Source organism: Dipteris shenzhenensis, chromosome 31 (genome assembly GCF_047967505.1).
Source record: "Dipteris shenzhenensis isolate YYH24624 ecotype China chromosome 31, Dip_SZ_1.0, whole genome shotgun sequence".
Lineage (NCBI taxonomy): Eukaryota > Viridiplantae > Streptophyta > Polypodiopsida > Gleicheniales > Dipteridaceae > Dipteris > Dipteris shenzhenensis.
The window spans coordinates 3522917-3545430 of NC_141626.1; the positions used below are offsets into that span (position 1 = coordinate 3522917).

The 22514-nt window shown below is 51.7% G+C and overlaps 1 protein-coding gene across 2 annotated transcripts in view; it reads right to left on the bottom strand.

Moving 5' to 3' along the window:
* Positions 1-22514, bottom strand: part of LOC147880912 (protein ORANGE, chloroplastic-like) — a 95763-nt gene that overhangs the window by 53715 nt on the left and 19534 nt on the right. Inside the window, exons 2-3 of one of the 2 annotated variants that reach the window (XM_087370074.1) lie at positions 7420-7567; positions 6998-7111 (exon numbers count right to left, since the gene is read on the bottom strand). In XM_087370074.1, coding sequence (XP_087226200.1) covers positions 6998-7111; positions 7420-7567 — 262 coding nt within the window. The remainder of the gene's footprint in view (positions 1-6997; positions 7112-7419; positions 7568-22514) is intronic. The other variant, XM_087370076.1, reaches the window with a different exon arrangement.

Below are 22514 nucleotides of genomic sequence, written 5' to 3' on the forward strand. Positions count from 1 at the left end.
TGCTCATCCGATCGCCCTTCCGAGCCCAGTAGGAGAGGGAGGCGTGATAAGAAAACTCTGAGCGACGCCGAAAAGTCTCCTCAAGAAGGGCTCTAGCTCAAAGGGCCTGGATCCAAAGCTCCTCCGAACCCGGAGCTGCCTGCTGGAGTCGTTGAATGGAGGCGAGATCCCTACGAAGAGCTCTCTCTCTGCCCCACCACTCCAGGCGAACCTGAAGGGCTACGAGCTGGCAAATCTGGCTGGACTCCTGCAAAGCCTGTGCCACCGACTCTACCAGATCCACGCACTCGCCCCAATCTCTGTCCCAAAGGCTACCAATACTGCTGCGCACCTCCTCCCTAAAGAAGATGGAATCAGGAATCCTGCACGAACGGGGAGGAAGGAACTGTGCTGCCGAGTCTAGTGATAGGAGCACTGGCGCGTGGTCGGAGAGTGTCGTCCCTGGCACTATACCCACCTGACCACCTCTGCTGATGGCCCAATCACTGACATAAAATCTGTCCAGTCGCTCCTGAAGTCTGCCTCCTTCCCTACGGAAGCCCCACGAGAAGTCCAAGCTCCCATGCCATCGTCGGAAGGACGGGTCTCTCCAGCTGTCCCTACCTCCTGTCGCGAAGATAAAGGAGTCCCAAGCGGACTGCTCTGCCTGAGCTATACCTGTAAACTCTGGTCCTCGTCCCTGCTGGTCCTCCAAAGCCTTGTTGAAGTCACCTCCAACAATCCAGGAATCCATGTCTGGGAGAATTTGTGAGAGTCCTCCAGAAATGCATCGGAGGTCTATGGGTGCATAGATGTTGAGGACTCCTATTTTGGAGCCCTCCAACTCTAGGCCAACCCAAAGTGCACGGCCTGGGATCAACGTGGGCAAACGGCTCGCAAACGGAAGTACAAACACCGCCACTCCTCCCCTGTGCTCCGATCGAAGGCTCCCAATAAGTGTGAGAGCGTCCAGGGAGGATCTTCCCACAACTACGGGAGTGAGCCACTAAAAGCTTATGCTCCTGGAGCAAGAGTATATTCAAGCGACCAATCACTGCTGGCTGAAGTTCCTGTCTCAAGATGAGCTTCCTAAAACCACGGGTGCCAGAAGAATGAAACCCGTTCACATTCCAGGAGACAAGGTGTAAGCTCATGATGAGGACTGGTAGACTGCGAACAACTGTTTGCTCGCGACTGAGGTCGATGAAGAGGTTGAAGTTTCGAAATGAAGGCGCTGACGATTTTGTGAGGGTTTGGAGGGGGAGGCGGGGTCATCCTACCCGTTCTTCAGAACTTTTAGCAAAGGCGTGAGGCCTTTGGTGCCGTGGACAAACGCTTTCTCGAGCCAACTCGAAATCTCTGAAGTAGTCATCCCATAGAAGGCGCGAAGCTTCTGGGGAGTCCAGGCTCTGACATCTTGGGGTAGGGGCCACGACAGAGGGGGTCTAAGGATCACGATCAATCTGAAATGCTTGGCAGCGCATCGCCACCGCAGGCGCACGTCACCCTCGGACCACTGAGTCTCGAGAAGCTGTCCACCCAACGGGCCTATCCAAGAGCAAATCTGAGCGTGCGTCTGCTCTCTGAGAGCCTCCCAAACCGAGTCGTCTGTCCAGGTCTCGGTGCCGTCGCAAAGAAAGGTGAAAGCAAAGCTTGGGCCATCCCTCGAGGCCAAGGCTGCGATCTTCCCATCCGCCCCTTTACGGAGCATGAAGATACTGATGTCGAGGTAAGCAGGGAAGGTCCCGAGGTCGGCCACATCCAAGTAATCCCAGGGACCAGATCTGTAGAAGTCGCGAGGAAGCTCTCTCTCCTGGAGCTGAGGCCCGCCAAAGTCTGCAACTGAGGGGGTCGGGCTAGCAGGCAGGGAAGACTGCTCCAAGGGTGGTGCAGACTCGGGATGGCCTGGCTGGGGTGGGGAGGGGAGAGGAGGCTGAGGGGTAGGCAACTCAGACTCCACGGAAGCGGCTAGCGGGGGGGGCAGAGGAGGGGGGGTAGGGGCTGCCCGCGGTTGAGGAACCATCGGTACAGCTGACACTGCAGGAGAACTGAGAGGGACGGGGGAGGAGGGGGGATGGGGCTGGAGCTGGGATTGGGGCTGAAGAGGAAGAGAAGGGGGCTGAAGAGGAAGAGGCGGGGGCTGATGCTGCGTGTCGGGAAGAGAAGGCTGCGGCTGGGGTAGGGGCTGGGGCAAAGTGGAAGGGAGCTGGGGATCGGAAGAGAGGGGGACCTGAGGCTGCGAAGGACGGGCTACAGACGGAGAAGAAGCTCTCCCAGGACCCTGGGGCGACTGTCTGTCAGGTCTCTGAGGCGCTACTCCAGGTAAGGTAACCTCTGCCTCCTTGCGTTTGTCCGAAGTCTTCTTATTCTTTCCTCTTTTCCTTCTGACCTCGGTCCAGCCGCCAGCCGCCTCTGGAACGGGCTCCGACTGCCTCTGCTCTTCCTGACGTGGCTGCCCGGAGGGAGGGGGAGGGGGCTGAGAGGGGGGACGCGGGGGGTCGAGAGGAACTGGAGAAGCGTGGACAAGCAGCAACCAAGTGCCCAAAGCCGTGACACCTCAAGCACTGGCCTGGCTGTCCTGTAACTACCATGCTCTAAGTAATGCTGCCAGCGTCTGTCACGATCTCAATCACTGCAGGGAGGGATGCAGGGTCAGCCACAGCCACTCGAACTCTGGGAGCTCCTGCCGCAGTAACCGCGTCGATGAAAGTGTCATGCATCACCCAGCCAAAGTGGAAACCCAGGTCCCTGACTATCGGCCGCAACTCAGCAGTAAGGCCTGGAAATACTAGCGTCACTGGATGGCGAGGTATGCGAAAACGAGCATCAAAGTCCGTTGCACTAAACCCTCGGTACCAAGGGACTATCATGATGATCTTGCCATCCACGATTGTGGGGGAGCCAGCAATCAGGTTGCTCGCAGCTTTCGCAGTGGGGATAGTTTAAGCCAGAAGATGCCCCTTCCCATAAGGGCCACCTCCTCAATGTGACCATCCTCTAGCACAAGCGTGGATTGCAGCCAATCCCTGATGGCTGGTCTGGAGGGGGAATGACCGATGACTCTGCCATAGACTGAGGTATGGGCAAAGTCATTGGCAACCTGTTGTACCCGAGATGATTGTTGCTCTGTCAAGATCACGCGGTAGGCTTCTGGAGAGGGGGGGTCCGGCTAGGCCTCCGATTCCGGGCAGGGAGCCGCCATACCGCCAAGACAAACTGCGAGAACTCCGATGAGGAAGAGGCTGCCACCAAAAAAGGGGGGAGGAGATAGACGAAGGTGGAGCCTGGGTTTGGATGAGGGGCCGGCAAGCCAAGCGAGAGCGTGGCGAGAGCGAGGGCGGGCGGGGGGCGGAGGGCCGAGGCGGGGGCAGAGGGCCGAGGCGAGAGTGGGGGTGTGGCGGGGTGAAGGAAGGGGCGGCGGCGAGGTTGGGGGGGTGGGGCGGGCACGGTGAGGTGGGCGAGATGAGGGCGGGGCGAGGCGGGTGCGGCGAGGCGGCGAGGCGAGGCGGGAGAGCTGAGGCAACGAGGCGGGCGCGGTGAGGCGGGCAAGGTGGGGCAGAGGGGCGGGCGGGGTGAGGCGGGCACGGCGAGGCGGGCGAGGCGAGGCGAGGGCAGGCAAGGCGGGTGAGGTGGCTGAAGTGAGGGCGAAGGCGAGGTGGGGGAAGCGCAAGGCGAGGCGAGGGGAGGGCGTAGGCGCAGCGAGGGCGGGCAAGGCGGGTGAGGCGGCCGAAGCGAGGGCGAAGGCGAGGTGGGGGAAGCGCAAGGCAAGGCGAGGGGAGGGCGTAGGCGCAGCGAGGGCGGGCGAGGCGGCGAGGCGAGCTTGCAGGCGAGGCGGGAGAGGGGAGTAGGGAGGTAGGCTATGGCGAGGGAGGGAGGGAGGGGTCGCAGGAGCTGTGGGGATCATCTACACCTAAGTAATGAGATCACTGCGGCTGCCCCATATGGATCCCCATCATCAAGTGCAATCCTAAAAAGCTTGGACCACTCTTTAACAAGCTCCAGACATAAGCTCCAAGTGAGCTCCCACCGAAGTAATCCTCCAGTAGCAATAGGCCCTCCTAATCTGATGATGTTCCTATGATGCGATAAAGGCTTCAATAAGTTCACCCGTTTTGCTTCCAGCATCCTGCAACTGAGCCTAGCAAGTCAAGCTCCTCCAAGCCATCATCACCAACTCTTATAGAAACTATGTTGCGTGCACTAATAGCCTCCACAACAAGACTCCCCTTTGTCTACGAGGAAGGCTTTCACCTCCAATCTCTGAATACCTGAAAGAAACAAGGCAAACATTGTGCCCAAAGCAAGATACTGGAACCTGAATGAATGCACAAAGAATATACATACAATTGGATCCACCCAGTTGGTTGCTTGCCTTGAAACAAGCCAGGTACCTCCCGAAGGCAACTACAACATCTAGTGTAGCATCCACGTGTAAGACTACCTTGCAACCTTCGTCCTTGCACTCATTTGACCCTGATTTTGAAATCCCAGCTAAGACAATTCCTCCATGCAAGTGGTGTCATCCTCGTTCTCAACACACCACTGTGAACAACCAACGCTGTCCTCCACCTTAACAAAGGTATGTGATACCTCTCGTCCATTGGACTATCTCTCAATTTCAGACATCAAGACACTTTGACTTGGATCTGAATGCACACCTGATCTCAGTAAAAAATCAAAGTCCTCACCAAGAAAAGTTATGCTTTTCCACACCTATTATTGCACTTGCTAATGGTTTTGACTCCCTTGAATCTTGCTTGGACTTCTTCTTCTTCTTTTTTTTAAATGCCTTCTTCTACATGCTGTCACACTAGAACTATTTATTCTTCTCTTGCCCACACTACCAAAAGAGTCCTTGTATTGGCCTTGCCTTTGCCAGGCTTTCCCTTTCCCAATCCCTTAACCCTTGCTCTGTGCAATGAAGACCTTGTCCTTGTCATCCTTTCCATCATAGATCTTTGCCCTGCCCTCTTCTAGTACCAACATGGCCCCCAGCTCCTCAAAACTGAGCGGCCTTGCCTTTTCCAAAGTCATAATACTGATCACAAAGGATCTAAAGCTCTTTGGCAACATAATCAACACGACCATTGGCAACTGCACCACCGTCCCTGGTCAAGCCGATTGTCACGCCACCTGTATCAGGCCTCTGCTGAACAGTACCTGTCTGCAGACTGCAAAAATGGCAATCCTTTTTGCCAACCTGCTCTTTTGGGCAGTCTGCTGCTCCAGACTGGCAGTGCTTCTGCAGACCACCTGCAGGCATCTAAAAATGGCCATCTGCCCTACCGAGTACAGGGCTCTTGCTGGCCTTGTACCTGAAACATCTGCAAGCTCTTCTGCCCACCATGTAGGGCACAGCTCTTAGCCTCGTGCTGCCCTCTAACAACAGCCACTCTTATTTGCTCTTGCTGCGATGTCAGCCTGCATGCTGCCCATTGGCAGACCTCCTCTCTCAGATCTTCCTCCATGGCAACATTCTTGTCTGCCCAGCTGGCATCTCTCTGACCCCCTTCTCTGCTACAGGTCATCCTCCCCCATGTCCTCCTCATTTGGGGGCTCAAGGTGGGGGCTTTCTAGAAAAGCAGCATCACAATACAAATGTGTCAAAGTATTCACAAAAGCATCGCTCAATGTTAAGACTGCACAACATCGTTGCAAACATGTGCTCATACAATCACTTTTTTTGTGGAAAAAGCTAAAAACATGTGCTCTTGGTTTTCCATCAGAATATCCACGTGTTTCCTAATCACACGTGTGATAGTAACCAATAAATCGTGTTTGATAGTAATCAATCAAGCATTAGTTTGCCTTTATATGGCATGATAGGGAATCCTGACATTCAGATTCATACATGGCTCCCTTAAATATCTCATCCAGTCAATTCAAGGAGCCAAATCAACTAGTTCCACGTACATGGGAAGTAAGTCTCTCACAAAGTGAGCAATGGTGTCACATTCAAGTGTGTGCACCTTCAAAACACAATTTGCTGAGAGCTGTCCATTGGCAGGCCCAACTCTCAACTTTTGGTCAATCTAGTGGCAGCAGGTCCATGTCTGCAAGGTCCTTGTATTGATCAAAGCTACTGCTTTCCACCATATGAACAACATAGCCTTCATTTCCCTTCACGTTTCAGTGCCCAAGCACTTCTAGCACCCATTGAAGCATCTGCAAATATAGAGTACATGTCTAAATGTACATCCTACTACTGCGCCTCATCAGCAATAAGAGTACCACTCCATGGATGAAACAACATAGCAATACGGTGGTCAACCAATCTCAATCTACAAGCTCGGCCTGAAGATGAATCCAAGAACATTCCCAAACTCATCCTCTAAAAACACAACATAGTGCAGTTTCAATCTCACGATAGTCATTCATAAGATTGAAAACCGTAAACTCCATCACGCATACCAGGGACTAGCTCCTATGACATCCCCACTGACGTCATCAGCGCCCAACAGTGGGTGTAGACCATAGTATAAAAATATGCTCTCACACATACAAATCCACACCCACACATACTTGAGCATCCATTTATACAAAGTCTTTGTGCTGAGTTTCTGTCGGCACTCCGGAAGTGAAGGGCAGACTCAGCCAATGATGAAGGCTCGCACTAAAGGAGAAGGCTAATCAAAAAGTAGTCCAACCCTTTCACGCTTCTCAATCCCCAATCTGTCATGTGAATGAGCACCATCTCATGCAATCCCAGCTGGCTCAAAAGGAGATTATGCACAATGCATGCAGTTTGCGCAAGCCCATTCACTGCAAACAAGCATATATATAATGCATTTACACGTTTCCATCTCTGGTGTACATCATCTGCACACAAAGCCACTTTACAACTACATGTCTGTATATAGACTGACGCATTGAGTTTCTGTTCTTTCTGTGGATAAGCACAGATGTGTTGAGTTTAGCCTAACAATATGAATGCAGCACAATCACCATATTTTGTTTATTTTATATTCCTGAAATGACACCCTTTTAAAGGGAAAGCAGCATGAGTCTCAATTTTTACCAACGGCGGAAGGAAAGGGATGAAAGAAGGGAAATTCGGCATCTCATTTTCATCATCAGTTTTTATTTCATGTTCTGCTGACTTGATTCGCTGCTGAATTCGCAGGCGCCTCACCTAACCAAAAGAACATGTAAGTAGTTACTCTACTAACAAATCAGGGACGAGTAAGCTTTCCTGAACCTGATCTGAATAAACTACCTCTCAGCCAAAAACATGTTTGTCAGAACATTTTGCTCTTAAGCCATTAAATAAGTCATCCCAAAAGTTCCAGCAGCAGAAACCAGAAAGTAGAAACGTGTCGTAATTTTTTGGAGCCATTTTTTGAAAGCTGGATATTGATTTCATCCCATCATGGACATGTGTAGATGCACAAGAATGAAGCCATGCTTTTATCAATCTTAGCAATAAAGCGAGCTGCCAACCTCTTCCATAAGGAGAAAGATTTTATTTCGACGGCTTTTGATATTGTCGAGAATTTCCTGCAATTGCATTTTTGCAAAGTTTTGCACTGTCTCCGGCCCTTCTATGATGCAGAAAGCACCTGTACTTCCAGATGAACCATCCTCTGTCCTGTAACAGAGCAAAATATAACATTAGTTTATATAGAAGAGAATGGAGAGGAGGGGACACACAATTGAAGGAAACTGAAGGAATTGCGCACACTTTGGCAAAAACAAAGAAAGTGAGGATTATGAAAGAAATCCCAAACGAATATCCTAGAGTGACGCGTGGCATGCAAAATGAACGATCCTGAAATTCCTATTGACTCATGAGCTAGAGGGCCTATATATAGGTAGATAGACGGACGGATAGATAGATCGATCGATCGATCGATCGGCAAGGTCTCCTTAGATGACCCTTGCCAGAGATCACTCCCCCAAGCTCCTGCGAGCTTCCCCCTACCCCTCCGTACCTCTACCTCCCCTAGCCCCTCCTCCTCGCCTCGACCTCTCCCGCCCCTACCTCTCCGCCCTCACCTCCCCTCACCCGCCGCTGCTGCCGCGCCCTCCCTCGCCACCCCCGCCTCACCTCCGCCTCACCCCTGCCCTCCGACCTCACCCCCCCCTCGCACCTCCGCTCACCCCCTCGCACCTCCGTCTCACCCCCCCCCTCACCGCAGCCTCTCCGCCCTCACCCCTCACACCCCGCCTCACCCCCGCCTCGCTCCGCCCCCCCTCGCTACGCTCACCCCCTCGCCGCTCCGTCCCCTCTCCCCTTGCCCTTCCGCTCCACCCCGCCCCGCCACCACTCCGCTCACCCCCGCCTCCCGTTTCGCCCCCTCACCCCTCGCCTTCCGCCCCCGCCCCCTCTCGCCTCTCCGCCCTTCCGCTCCACCCCCGCCTTCTCCTCCCGCCCTCCGCCCCCGCCCCCCCCGCCCCTTCGCTCCACCCCGCCCCTCCGTCCCACCCCTTCCCCCCGCCCCCCGTCCATCCTCTCGCCCCACTCCGCCTCTCCCCCGCCCCCGCCTCCCCACCTCACCCGCTCTCCGCCCCCACTCCTCCACACCGCGCCACCTCCGCTTCCTGTCCTCCCATCCCGCTTCCTCCACCCTCCGCCCTCCATCCTTCCCGCCACACCCAGGCTCCACCATCCCGCATCTACCCCCCCCCCCTTTTTTGGGTGGCAGCCTCTTCCTCATCGGAAGCCTCGCAGTTTGTCTTGGCGGTATGGCGGCTCCCTGCTCGGAACCGGAGGCCCAGACGGACCCTCCCTCTCCAGATGCCTACCGCGTCATCCTGACAGAGCAACAATCATCTCGGGTTCAGGAGGTTGCCAATGACTTTGCCCTTACCTCTGTTTATGGCAGAGTCATTGGACATTCCCCCTCCAGATCAGCGATCAGGGACTGGCTCCAGTCCACTCTCATGCTAGAGGACGGCCATATTGAGGAGGTGGCCCTTATGGGAAGGGGCATCTTCTGGCTCAAACTCTTTAATGCGAAAGCTGCGAGCAACCTGATTGCTGGCTCCCCCACGTCAATGGATGGAAAGATTATCATGATACTCCCGTGGTACCGTGGATTCAGCGCAGCAGATTTTGATGCTCGGTTCCGTATACCTCGCCATCCAGCGACGCTAGTTTTTCCAGGTCTTGCTGCTGAGCTGCGGCCGATTGTCAGGGACCTGGGCTCCCACTTTGGCTGGGTTATGCACGATACTTTCGCCGATGCGGTGACTACGGCAGGAGCCCCCCGAGTCCGTGTGGCTGTGGCGGATCCTGCGACTCTCCCGGCAGTGATCGAGATCGTGACAGATGCCGGCAGCATCACCCAGAGCTTGGTAGTCACCGGACAGCCAGGACAGTGTCTGAGGTGTCACGGCTTTGGGCACCTGGCGGCTGTTTGTCCACGCTTCGCCAGCTCTTCTCGGCCTCCCCCGCCCCCTCCCTCTCCGCCCCCTCCCCCCCCCCTCCGGGCAGCCACGCCAGGAGGAGCAGAGGCAGCCGGAGCCCGGACTAGAGTTAGCTGGCGGCTGGACTGAGGTTAGAAGGAAAAGAGGAAAGAACAAGAAGATTTCTGATAAAGGCAAGGAGGCAGAGGTTACCCAACCTGCAGCTGCACCTCAGAGACCCGACAGGCAGCCGCCCCAGGGACCTGGGAGAGCATCTTCTTCGACGGTAGCCCGCCCTCCACAGCCTCAGGTCCCCCTCTCTTCCTCTCCCCAGCCTCTTCCCATTCAGCCCCAGCACATGCCCCAACTGCACCCCATATCTCCCGACCCGCAGCTTCAGCCCCCTCCTCGTCCTCCTCAGTCTTCTCACCCTCCTTCTTAGCCCCAGTTCCAGATGCATCCCCATCCCTCCCCCCCGCCTCTTTCAACTCTCCCGCAGAGCTAGCTGCACCGACTGTTCCTCAGCCGAGGGCAGCCCCCGCTCCCCCTCCCCCTCCTCCTCCGCTAGTCGCCCCTGAGGAGTCTGAGTTGCCTATTCCCCAGCCTCCTCCCCCTCCCCCTCCGCTGGCAGGACACCCTGAGTCTACACCACCACCGGAGCAGGATTCTCTGTCCGCTAGCCCCTCAGTGGCAGACTCTGACGGGCCTCAGCTTCAGGAGAGAGAGCTCCCCCGCGACTTTTACAGATCTGGCCCCTGGGACTACTTGGATGTGGTCGACCTCAGGACCTTCCCTGCTTGCCTCGACATCAGTATCTTCCTGCTCCGCAAAGGGGCGGATGGGAAGATAGCCGCCTTGGCCCCTAGGGATGGCCCTAGCTTTGCTTTCACGTTCCTTAGCGTCGGCACAGAGACCTGGACAGACGGCTCGGTCTGGGAGGCTCTCAGGGAGCAGACGCATGCTCAGGTTTGCTCCTGGATAGGCCCGTCCGGTGGGCAGCTTCTCGAGACTCAGTGGTCTGAGGGTGACGTGCGCCTGCAGTGGCGTTGCGCCGCCAAACGCTTCAGACTGATTGTGATCCTCAGGCCCCCCCTGTCTTGGCCCCTCCCCCAAGATGTCAGAGCCTGGACTCCTCAGACACTCCGTGCCTTCTACGGGATGTCCACCTCAGAGATCTCGAGCTGGCTCGAGAAAGCTTTCGTTCATGGTACCAAAGGCCTCTCGCCTTTGCTGAAGGTGTTGAAGGACGGGAAGGACGACCCCGCTTCCCCCTCCAAACCTTCCCATAAGCGTCAGCGCCTCCACTCCGAAATGTCAGCTTCTTCTTCGACTTCGACCGCGAGCAGACAGTTGTTCACAGCCTCCCAGTCCTCACCATGAGCCTACACCTTGTATCTTGGAATGTGAACGGGTTTCACTCTTCTGGCACCCGTGGTCCTAGGAAGCTCATTTTGAGACAGGAACTTCAGCCAGCAGTGATTGGTCGTTTGGATATACTTCTGCTCCAGGAGCACAAGCTTTCTGCGGCTCACTCCCGTAGATGCGGGAAGATTCTCCCTGGACGCTCTCACACTTATTGGGAGCCCTCGATCGGTGCACTGGGGAGGAGTGGTGGTGTCTGTATTTCCGTGGGCGAGCAGCTAGCCCAGGGAGTTTTCGGTCATGGCACGTTGATACCAGGCCGTGCCCTTTGGGTAGGCCTGGAACTGGAGGGCTCCAGAGTTGGAATCCTCAACATTTATGCTCCCACAGATCTCCGTTGTAGAGCCACCTTCTGGAGGACACTTACAGGGATTCTCCCAGACATGGATTCCTGGATTGTTGGAGGTGACTTCAACAATCTGGAGACCTTGGAGGACCAGCAGGGCAGAGGACCGGAGTTTACAGGTATGTCTCAGGCAGAGCAGTCCGCTTGGGACTCTTTTATCTTTGCGACAGAAGGAAGGGACAGTTGGCGAGACCCGTCCTTCCGGCGTTGGCACGGGAGCTTGGACTTCTCGTGGGGCTTCCGCAGGGAAGGAGGCAGACTCCTGGAGAGGCTGGATAGATTTTATGTTAGTGATTGGGCCATCAGCAGAGGCGGTCAAGCGGGTATAGTTCCAGGGACGACACTTTCCGACCATGCGCCTGTGCTCTTATCATTAGACTCGGCAGCTCAGGCCCTTCCCCCCCGCTCATGCCGGATTCCCGACTCCATTTTCTCGAGGGAGGACGTGCGCAGCAATATATGCAGTCTTTGGGACAGAGACTGGGGCGAGTGCGTGGATCTGGTTGATTCGGTGGCGCAGGCTTTGCAGGAGTCCAGCCAGATCTGCCAGCTCGCAGCCCTACAGGTTCGACAGGATTGGTGGGGTAGAGAGAGAGCTCTTCGGAGGGACCTCGCCTCCATTCAGCGACTCCAGCAAGCATCCCCGGGCTCGGAGGAGCTTCGGATCCAGGCCCTTCGAGCCAGAGCCCTTCTTGAGGAGACACTCCAGCGTCGCTCTGAGTTTTCCTATCACGCCTCTCTCTCCTTTTGGGCTCGGAAGGGTGACCGGATGTGCAGGGAGTTCTTCAGGACGCATGGCCAGAGAGCTGCAGGTGATCAGCTTCGGAGTCTCAGGACAGCGGAGGGACACATCGTTACTGATCCGGGAGAGGTATTGGGGTTGGCCACCGACTTCTACAGGACCCTTTTCCAGCACGAGCCGCTTGCCCCTCGTACTCGACGTGCCCGTGAGGAGGTGTGGAGGCACATTCCATCCCTGGTCCAGCCTAGCATGCAGGCGACGTTGTTGGCACCGTTCACCACGGATGAGATGCTGGAGGCCTTGATGGCCATCGATGGACAGAAATGCCCAGGTGAGGATGGGCTATCCCGGGCATTCTTCACCTCCTTCTGGAACCAGATCCATCAGCCCCTCCTAGCAGCTCTTCAGAGGATTTTCAGCAGCGGTTATATGCCAAAGAGCCTCTCCTCGGGACTGATTTGCCTCATCCCAAAGGGAGGAGATAGACAGGAGATCCGTTAGTGGCGCCCGATCACTCTCCTTACCACTGCCTACAAAATCCTCGCCAAGATGATCAGCGCCAAAGTTCGGCCTCTACTCCCAGACCTCATTCATGACACTCAGACAGGCTTTGTCCAGGATCGCAGTATCCTGGATAATGTCTTCACCTTTTCAGAGGCGGCGGAGTGGGCTCAGCACAGCGGATCACACCTTGCCATCCTACTTCTCGACTTTGAGAAGGCCTACGATCGAGTGGACTGGTCCTTTCTGGAGGGGACTCTGGAGCGGCTAGGTTTCCCAGCAGGTTGAATTCAGGGTATTTCAGCTTTGTACAGGACAGCTTCTAGTAGAGTCATCATTGGAGGCAGGATGGGTGAGCGTTTTAGCTTGGAGAGATCAGTGCATCAGGGCTGCCCCCTTGCTCCTTACCTGTTTCTCTTCTTCGCCGAGGCTATGACTTACTACCTTCGGGCGAGCTCTACAGGGATCAGGGGTGTTCGCCTTCCACTCCGGGAGGACACGGAGCTCTTGGACTCGGAGTACGCGGATGACACAGCCCTGTATGTCCAGGACGATGAGATGATGCTGGAGAGGGTGAGAATGGCCCTGGAGGTCTTCTGTTCGGCTGCTGGTGCGAAAATCAACTGGAACAAATCAGTTGGTTTTCTCACAGACCCCGGGGCGTGTTCTCAGTGGGGGAGGTTTTTGGGTTTCAGGTGGATCCCACGGGGACAGACAGCTAGATACCTTGGTTTTCAGGTCGGCCTGACATCACGCCAGCTCAACAGTTTCTCCCGGTGCTAGATTCCATCCGACGGAAGCTGGCTTTCTGAAGCACTGCTAAGCTTTCCCTTGCAGGTCGTGCCCTGGTAGTCAACCAGGTCCTCCTAGCCACGGCTTGGTATGTGGCTTCCTGTTGGTGTTTCTCGAGATCCAGCGTGGCACAGCTTAGGAGGCTGGTTCGGAACTTCCTTTGGTCCGGGGAGGATGGCCTCAGAGATACCAGAGCCAGGGTTGCTTGGCAGACAGTCATTGTTCCGCAGGCTGAGGGTGGCCTGGGAGTCATCGATCCAGAGCTTCAGAGTCAGGCCTTGTTAGGCAAGCTAGTCATCCGCGGTTTGACCCCGGGGGGGCAGACGTGGAAGATGCTACTTCAACAGGGGGTCGGTTCTTGTGTCCCGCGCCGAGGTGGAGAGTGACTACCATGGATCCAAACCATTGATATTGTACTAATGTTGCAACTTGCAATATGATTTTATAAACAAGGTTCATCTTGTTTATAAACTTGGAAATTCACAACAAAACGTAGATTAAAGATTATAAGGCACGTTCTCTTTGTTTCTTAAGAAATGTAAAACAAACTTGACAAAATGCTCTGAGTGCCCTTTTAAGTGGTTCAATGGATCATGCTTTAAAAAAGTGTTTTATGTATTTTATAGAGCTTCTAGTTTAAAGAGGCTTTCCAAATATGAGTGCAAACATTAGGTTTGAAAATAGTAAACCATAACATTTTCCTCATTAAAGAATGCATTATGATTTTTAAATGTTGGTAGATACACATGAAACTACACAACCTATAAATCTTCATAAACTAAGATCCTTTTTATACAGGTGGGATGGCTGGATGAGGGGGCCAGCCCGGTCCCTTCGAGTTTGGAGGGACACGTACAGACATTTGGAGATGGCTGATCTCGCAGACACAGCTGGAGGTGCACGTGGAGCCCAAGCGAGACGCACGGAGATCGACAGCGCGATCCCAGCTGATTGGTTGGTTCCACCTGAGCCTCAGATCCTCATGCCTGGTGACGACCGTTGGCTGGGACAGTTCACCCCCCGTGGCATCCCACTGGTGGTCGCAGGACGTATGGGCGACTCCTCTATTTCCTTCTTCGCGGTTATGGGGGATGGACGACTCAGGAGAGAGGATGCGCTCATCGACCCCCTACTCCCATGGCAGAGGGTTCGGGTCGTAGGCCTTTTGGGGAAGGTCTGGCGTACCGATCCTAGCATTGAGCAGGATCAGATGCAGCTTTGGCGACTCTGGCTCTGGGAGGGGCGGGCCTTGTCAGAGCTTGATTGGGACCCAGGAGAGTGGAGTTGGCCAGAGATTGTGACAGCAGGACAGGGGCCGACCTCCTCCTTTGCCTACAGCACGACTTTGGGCAGGCGAGTTCTTGGGAGGATGCAGAGCCGCCCCCCCACCCAGCGGCCCAGCTGGTATGCACAGGGTATTTCCAGGTTCCTTTTGCAGGCCTTCTGGAAGGCCTTGTGGGAGAGCTGGCGGCCGCGGAAGATCTCCTACTTCATGTGGCTTCTTGCCCACAAAGGTCTTCCAGTGGGGAGCTGGTTGCGGCAGATAGGCCAGGACGGACGCTGTCAGATCTGCCATGAGGATGAGGAGTCACCAAAACACTGCCTGTGGAGCTGCACTCGTGCCCAGGAAGTGTGGAGGTGGACTTTCGGGATTCTTACTCGTGCAGCACCGGAGCTAGGTTTGATCACTTGGGGCGCGTTTTGTTGGTGCAGCACCGCACCTGGTCTTCATCACTTATTCGAGGCATGCCAGCAGGACCCCACTTTCCTTATCAATAATCACACAGGGGACGTGGGGGCCGCTCGAGGGTATCCCGCAGCACCTAGCAAAGGCTGATACATGAGTTCAGGAGAGGCAGCCAGCCTGGGAGATTATTAGCAGCATCGCAGGGTGGCACATTTGGACCTCGCGTTGCGCGTAGATCCTCGGTGGCACCTCCTTATTGACTGCCCAGATCATGACTGATATTTGGAGCGAGATTATTCATACCCTCAGAGGCCAGTGGGACCAGATTCAGGGAGATTCCCGGGCCGGTCGGGAGAAGCGGAGACGCTTCCTCCGGGCTTGGGACACACAGGACCTCTTCTTCGAGCAGACTTCGCAGGGCCTTCGGTGGCGCTACTCACCACCCCGATGGCTGTTCATTCACACTCGCCTTATCCCTCCGTGAGAGAATGATTTATTTTTTGTTACCTTTTAGGGCTGTGTCCGATTTGTGAACGCAGCCCGTCAGCTACAAGCTGACCTTTTGTATCTTGCTCTCGAAGTAATATAATTAGCACTGTTTTTTCGGCAAAAAAAATGAGCCTTGCCTCCCTACAAACGTTTTTGTTGAATCGATCGGCAAGGTCTCCTTAGATGAGCCTTGCCTCCCTACAAACGTTTTTGTTGAAGTCACACCTTAGAATGAAAATGTATGGCACCTGAAGTCATCCAAACTGCATCCCATGCTAATAGCATGGGCATCTAAGAATTGCCTGGGTTTGATATGAATGATGTGCTGGTTCTAAAAGTGTGGTAATAGTATGAGCAAGAGTCATGCTTTGACGCAAACAGAATCTTGACAGCCTTGCAAATTTTCAAAGCCGTCTCAATGTTGATAGTACCACATTTGCTGCTACACGCTCCAAACTAAGGCCTCTTTTATCTCTAATGAATACAAGGCACCATGGTCCATAAGAATTTCTTAAAGCATGTACAAGCATGTGGATAGCATGTCTATGCTAGACTCAAGCACGTGCACGTGACATTCCCTGCTGCTAAATTCAATAAAGGTTAAATCAAGTGCACTGCCACATTGTAAGCTGCAACATGGAAAACAAGATGCATGGTCGAACTATTAAAAGTCTAAAATACATGAACACTTTATGATGAATTTGATGACCTGAGAATAATGGAACACTGGTATGAGAGCTAGGGGCACCATCTCTACACATATTTGAGCCTTTGCTTGATGATTCTCAAGCAATTCCCATCACACTCCCAGCAATAGACCTCTCCCCTATGCTTATTGGCTTGCTTTGGCTGCAAAGCAGATGGGGGAGGGAAGGCGGAGCAGCAGGGCCACGGGGGGGAAGGCGCGGGGGGGGGGGGAGTATAAGGCAGAGAAGAGGGGCTAGAGAGAGGCGACAGCAGAATTAGAGGCTGGGGAGGAGAAAGCTGGAGGTGGGGGAGGGGGATGGGCAGGGAGAGCCTCAGTAAGCTACTTGACTTACCAAGGAAGTTGACCTCCTTGGCTCTGATATTATTTGAAAACACACCTACACTTACTTGTAGCATAGCTTAGCTTATACTTATATCGATAGATTAATGTCCTTGCACTACCGACTAAGAAAATAAGACATCTAGTATCTCGCTTCAAGACTAGTGCAGAAACAACAATATATAGAGAGCACTTCAGATGAGAGATTGAGAATACGTAGATATCTATACAGCCAAAATAGATCTCATTCATAAAGAAATCCATACAAAAGTGTACCAACACCTGTAGCAAAGATCTGCTGAGGTTGTTAGAATTATAGATATAATTCAGCAGTGACCAATGTAATTTAATAAGCTAGTTATGGGCACTTTTCCCTCTTTAAGAGGTTTTTCCCCCTAACCGCAATTAGTTCACTAACTATGGTTAGTGACTACTAAGGTTTTGTCACTAGGACAAAACCTTATCTCTCTCTTTTGAGTTGTACTCTACACACTCTTCTATTGCAACTAAGCTTTCAGCTCTCACTCTCTTGCTCTCTCTCACTCTCCATTCTCTCACATTTGGTATCAGAGCATTAGATCCAGCTCCCTACGACTTCCCCGTTGAGCTCTAGCTGCAAACCCACGCTTCGCTGTTACACCTCGTCCGTACAGTCCGTACGACTATACGGAATCTGTACTTGGTCCCTGCACTCCCGTACCTGCCGTACCGTACCGTACTTACTCGTCCGTACAACGCGTACCGTACCAGCTCACCGTACATCGTGTACCGTATCTGCTCGCCGTACATCCCGTGCCGTACCAGCAACCGTACAGTGCCGTACCAGCAACCCTACAACTCGCTGTCTTCCGTACTTCCGTACAGCACGTACATTCTCCGTACGGTACTTCCGTACAGCACGTACGTTCTCCGTACAGTCCTTCCGTACTGTCAGCCGTACAGTACTTCCATACTATCAGTCGTACAGTACTTCCGTACTGGACCTGCTTCCGTACAGCAGGTAGTCCTTTGATTTCGTACAGGAAAACAAGCAGGTGATCTTTGGCAAGCAAATTTTGCAGACAGCATTTTGTTTGTTGCAGACATTGCAATCATTTTGTAGTTTCGGAGCTACACTTGGAGCAAACATTGCAGATTTGGTCTGAAATTTGGGGCTTTCTGCTGAAATTGCAAAATTTGGGGCTTTCAGTACTTCTGTCCCTTTCTGGTTGCAATTTCAAGCTCGAAATTTGGGGCTTTCACTTCTACAGTACAATTTCTTGAAGAAATTTGGGGATTTTGTAATTACACTGCAATCTTGCAGTGAAATTTGGGGCTTTTGCAGACAGAGCGCAATTCTTGCAACATTTGGGGCTTTTGATCAATTTGCCCCTTTCCGGTTGCAATTTCAGGCCTATTTTGGGGTTTTTGTGTTGGGAGAGCAATTTCTGGAGTTTTCAGTTCATACTGCCTTTCTTGGAGTGTTTTGCAGCACTATTGGCAAATTCTGGAGAATTTTTGATGCTTGGACAGATTTCTGACAGTGCAAGTACAGAAATCTGAGTTGCATGTACAGCCAGTGCTTGGCTGTGTTTTTTGGGAGCTGTGCATTTCATTCCCAGTAAGGGAATTCAGTTTTGTATCTGCTTAAATCCCTTTCTCAGATATGTCCCAGCAAAATCAGAATGACTTCCAGTTCGGTGGTCTTTCACAGGAAGACAAGTTGGATGGTACCAACTACTCCCTCTGGAGTTTTATGGTACGCAATATTCTGATTTCTTGCAATACTTATCATTGAGGGGGGTGCAAATCCTTTCACTTTTCATGAGTTGATAGGACTTCTGCTTCAGGAAGAGCAAACCAGGAAAAATTTGGCTTCACGTGCAGGTGAACAAGCCATGCTCTCAAAGTTTAAATCAAAAATAAAGGGACATGCAAAGACATCAGTAAATCAGCCTTCCAGTGGGTCAGGACAGCCTTCACAAAAGGCTAAAAATGATGCAAGTAAGCCCAAGAAGAAGGGTTTTTGTCACTACTGCAAAAAGCCAGGTCATCACATAGCAAAATGCAGGAAAAGGCTTGCAAAAGAAAAGAAAAACAGCTCCGGTATGGCTGTTTCAGATTCAGCTCCTCATGCATCTGACACTGGGGATGCTGCAGCCAACTTTGTTGGACAGGATTATGCCTTTTTATCTTGCATTTCAGATTCTAGGCTGGCTGTTCCAGATGCTCAGGATAGTACAGCCACTTGCAGTGATGATACATATGCATTTTTGACTTGCAGTTATGACTCTTCTACGGATGCATCTGCTTTCAGTGTCAATGAAACACTGAACACTTGGTATTTTGACAGCGGTGCATCCAAGCACATCACTTCTAGGAAGTGTCTTTTTACTTCCTTGCATCCACCTCCCGTTGGTAAGAAAGTCACTTGTGCCAACAACTCATCATATTCGGTACGTGGCACAGAAGATGTTGAGCTCACTGCCATGATGGCTCAATTTTCAGACTTTCAGATGTCTTATATGTGCCTGGTATAACCAAAAATCTTCTTTCAGTGTCCACTCTTAACAGAGTTGGATTTCAGGTCATTTTTGAAGATGACAAATGTGCTGTCCGAGACAGGGAAGATGACTATGCCTTAAGGTTATCTGGTACTCTGCTGCGTGGGCTTTTTCAGCTTGATCTTTTTGAGAAAAGAGCAGCCCATGCTCTTGCAGTTTCTACCCCTTCAGCTGCCATGCAGAATGCAGAATTATGGCATGCCCGATATGGCCACATGCATTACAACAGCTTGATGACACTTCAGAAGTATTCCATGGTTGATGCATTGCCACCTATTGAGATACCTCCTCCACATGCCCATGAAGGGTGCATTTTGGGCAAGATGCATCGATTTCCCTTCAAAAAGGATGGTTCAGTTAAAGCTGTCCGCAAATTACAGCTTATACACAGTGATGTCTGTGGTCCCATGAGGACTCCATCGTTGGGTGGTCATCTCTACTTCGTTACATTTATTGATGATTACTCCAATTTCACTTGGGTTTTTGGGCTGAAACGCAAATCAGAAGTGTTCACGGTGTTTAAACACTTTTCAGCCATGGTTGAAAATGAAACCGGACTCAAGATACAGACATTGCGCACAGATAGAGGTGGGGAATACTTGTCTGCAGAATTTGATGCTTTTCTGAAAGGCAAGGGTATTGTGCATCAGCTCACAGTCAGGCTGACCAGCAGGGGAACCCAAGGCAATGGGTAGCAACCCCTCAAAGACATCCTCTGAAGAAGAAGGCATTTGAAATTCAGCGTGAGTGTGAGCTGAATTTTCAGAAAATATCACATCTCTACTGACTATGATCTTGCGTGTAGTAGGATTGTAGAGACGGTACCCCTTGCTTTCTGCACTGTACCCAACAAATATGCACTTAATGGCTTTATCTGACAATTTGTGCCTAAATTCAACTGGCACATGAGCATAAGCAAGGCATCCAAAGACTCGGAAGTGATCCACTGAAGGCTTCCTATCATTCCAGACCTCATAAGGAGTTTTTGTTTTTAAAGCCTTGGTGGGAGCCCGATTTAGAATATAATTGGTACACATCGAACCCTCAAGCCAGAATTTGTGAGGCATGTGTTTGCTTTTCAGCATACATCTGTCCATCTCCATGAGAGTTCTATTTTTCCTCTCTGCTTTGCCATTTTGCTGAGGGATTTTTCTGATGCAAATCAGAATTTACAGCAACCTCCAGTTGCTTTAGTTCCACCACAAGATGTCTTGCCCCCTCCACAAGCAGTGGAACAGGTGGTGCAGCAAGAAATTGCAGACATACATGCAGCAAAAACAGTCCCAAACTGGCTGTTACAGACTCTCAAGGAGAGTAAAATTGATGCTCCGTTACTTGGCAGGACTCGCAGTGCAGCAAGGCACATGGACGGTGCTAATTCAGTGGAATCAGCATATGCAAGTAGTCTTCTTGATGAGGAGGAGCCTGCCACATTCGAAGAGGCTAAGGACAATGTGCATTCGATGAATGCCATGCACGATGAGTTGCAATCCATTGCAAAAAATCAGACTTGGGATGTTGTAGACTTGCCCCCGGGTAAACATGCCATTGGCACACGATGGGTTTTCAAGGTCAAACGGAAGCCAAATGGCTCCATTGACAGATATAAGGCAAGGCTGGTTGCTAAAGGCTATGCTCAGAAAAAGGGCATAGATTATGAGGAGACATTCGCTCCTACATCCCGGATGACCACCATCCGCTCAGTTATTGCAATGGCTGCACATTTTGAGTGGAATGTTCATCAGTTGGACATAAAAACAGCCTTCTTAAATGGGGACTTGCTGGAAGAGGTGTATGTCAAACAACCTCCGGGCTTTGAAATTACAGCAAATGCACTTCAAGTATGCAAGCTCAACAAAGCTTTATATGGGCTGAAACAGGCCCCTCGTGCATGGTATGCCAAAATCCATGCCTTTTTGACCAGCAAGGGGCTGCACAATAGTCCTACTGAGAGCACCCTCTACATCAAGATGGATGGGGGGGAAATTTTAGTCATCCTTCTTTATGTCAATGACTTACTGCTCACAAGGTCCAATGAAGACAAAATTGCAGATTTCAAAGCTGATTTGCAGACCAACTTTGACATGTCAGATTTGGGGCTGCTTCACTTTTATTTGGGATCCAGTTCTCTCATGAGAGACGTGGCACTGTTATGTCTCAGTCCAAGTATGTACAGAAACTCTTGGACAGATTTAACATGCATGAGTGTAAGCCCATAGCCACTCCCATGGAGCCAGGGCTGAAACTCACAATGCATGATGCAGGAGAATTAGTTGATGCCACACTTTACAGTCAGGCTGTTGGATGCCTCATATATCTCTGCAACACTAGACCTGATATTCAGTTTGCAGTATCTCAGGTGAGCAGGTACATGCACAGCCCAAAAACTATGCATTTGGCAGGCAGTTAAGCGCATCTTCCGTTATTTGCAAGGCACGAAGTCTTTTGGCTTGCTATTTCCCAGGGGAGGTGACTTGCAGATGCATGCCTACAGTGATTTAGATTGGGCTGGTGATTATGACACTAGGCAGTCCACTAGTGGCAATTGTTTCTTTTTGAGTAAATCTTGCATTTCCTGGCTGAGCAAGAAACAATCTACAGTGGCTACCTCATCATGTGAAGCTGAGTACAGGGCAGCTTTCACAGCAACAACTGAATGTGTCTGGCTGCGACGTCTATTTGCTGATCTTCATCTGTCTTTGGAGGGTCCTTCTCCAATTCTCACTGATAGTCAGAGTGCCATTGGCAAAGAATCCAGTGTTTCATGCTCACACGAAGCACATTGAGGTTCACTATTACTACGTCAGAGAGAAGTTTTATGCAGGAGAGATCAGTATGATCTTTGTGTCCACACATGACAACGTTGCAGATATTTTCACCAAAGCACTACCACGTGAAAAGTTTGAGGCATCTCGTAGTGCCCTGAACTTATATCCGTTTGGTGATTGATCAACCTTGTACATGACATTGGCACTGCAGGGGGGTGTTAGAATTATAGATATAATTCAGCAGTGACCAATGTAATTTAATAAGCTAGTTAGGGGCACTTTTCCCTCTTTAAGAGGTTTTTCCCCCTAACCGCAGTTAGTTCACTAACTATGGTTAGTGACTACTAAGGTTTTGTCACTAGGACAAAACCTTATTTCTCTCTTTTGAGTTGTACTCTACACACTCTTCTATTGCAAGTAAGCTTTCAGCTCTCTCTCTTGCTCTCTCTCACTCTCCATTCTCTCACAGAGGTATGGCACCAATACAAGCTCTGTTTGCTGAACCCTCTGCTGTAGAACCCCTCATGGATAACCACGTGCCTCTTGTAGGCTCGGTAGCTTGCTTAAGAGTGAGTTCTGCATGCTACTTCCTCCTGCACAAGCATTTACTCTCTTACAGCCTGTAAGTATGTACCCTATGGAGCCCAATACTGGCTGAGGGCTGCTTCTTATCCACACATTAGAAAGGTTTATGCAGCAAAATAAAATGGTAGAGGACAAATATTGAAGATCAGATTGCCAAGTCACATGAGTTACCTGCACACACTTTGCACTGACCCCCTTTGCAGCTATTTTGCATTGTCTTTTGAACAGCTGCTCGCAGCAGCTGCACCCACTCGCCTCATCACATGACTGCCAGCTTGTGAGGGG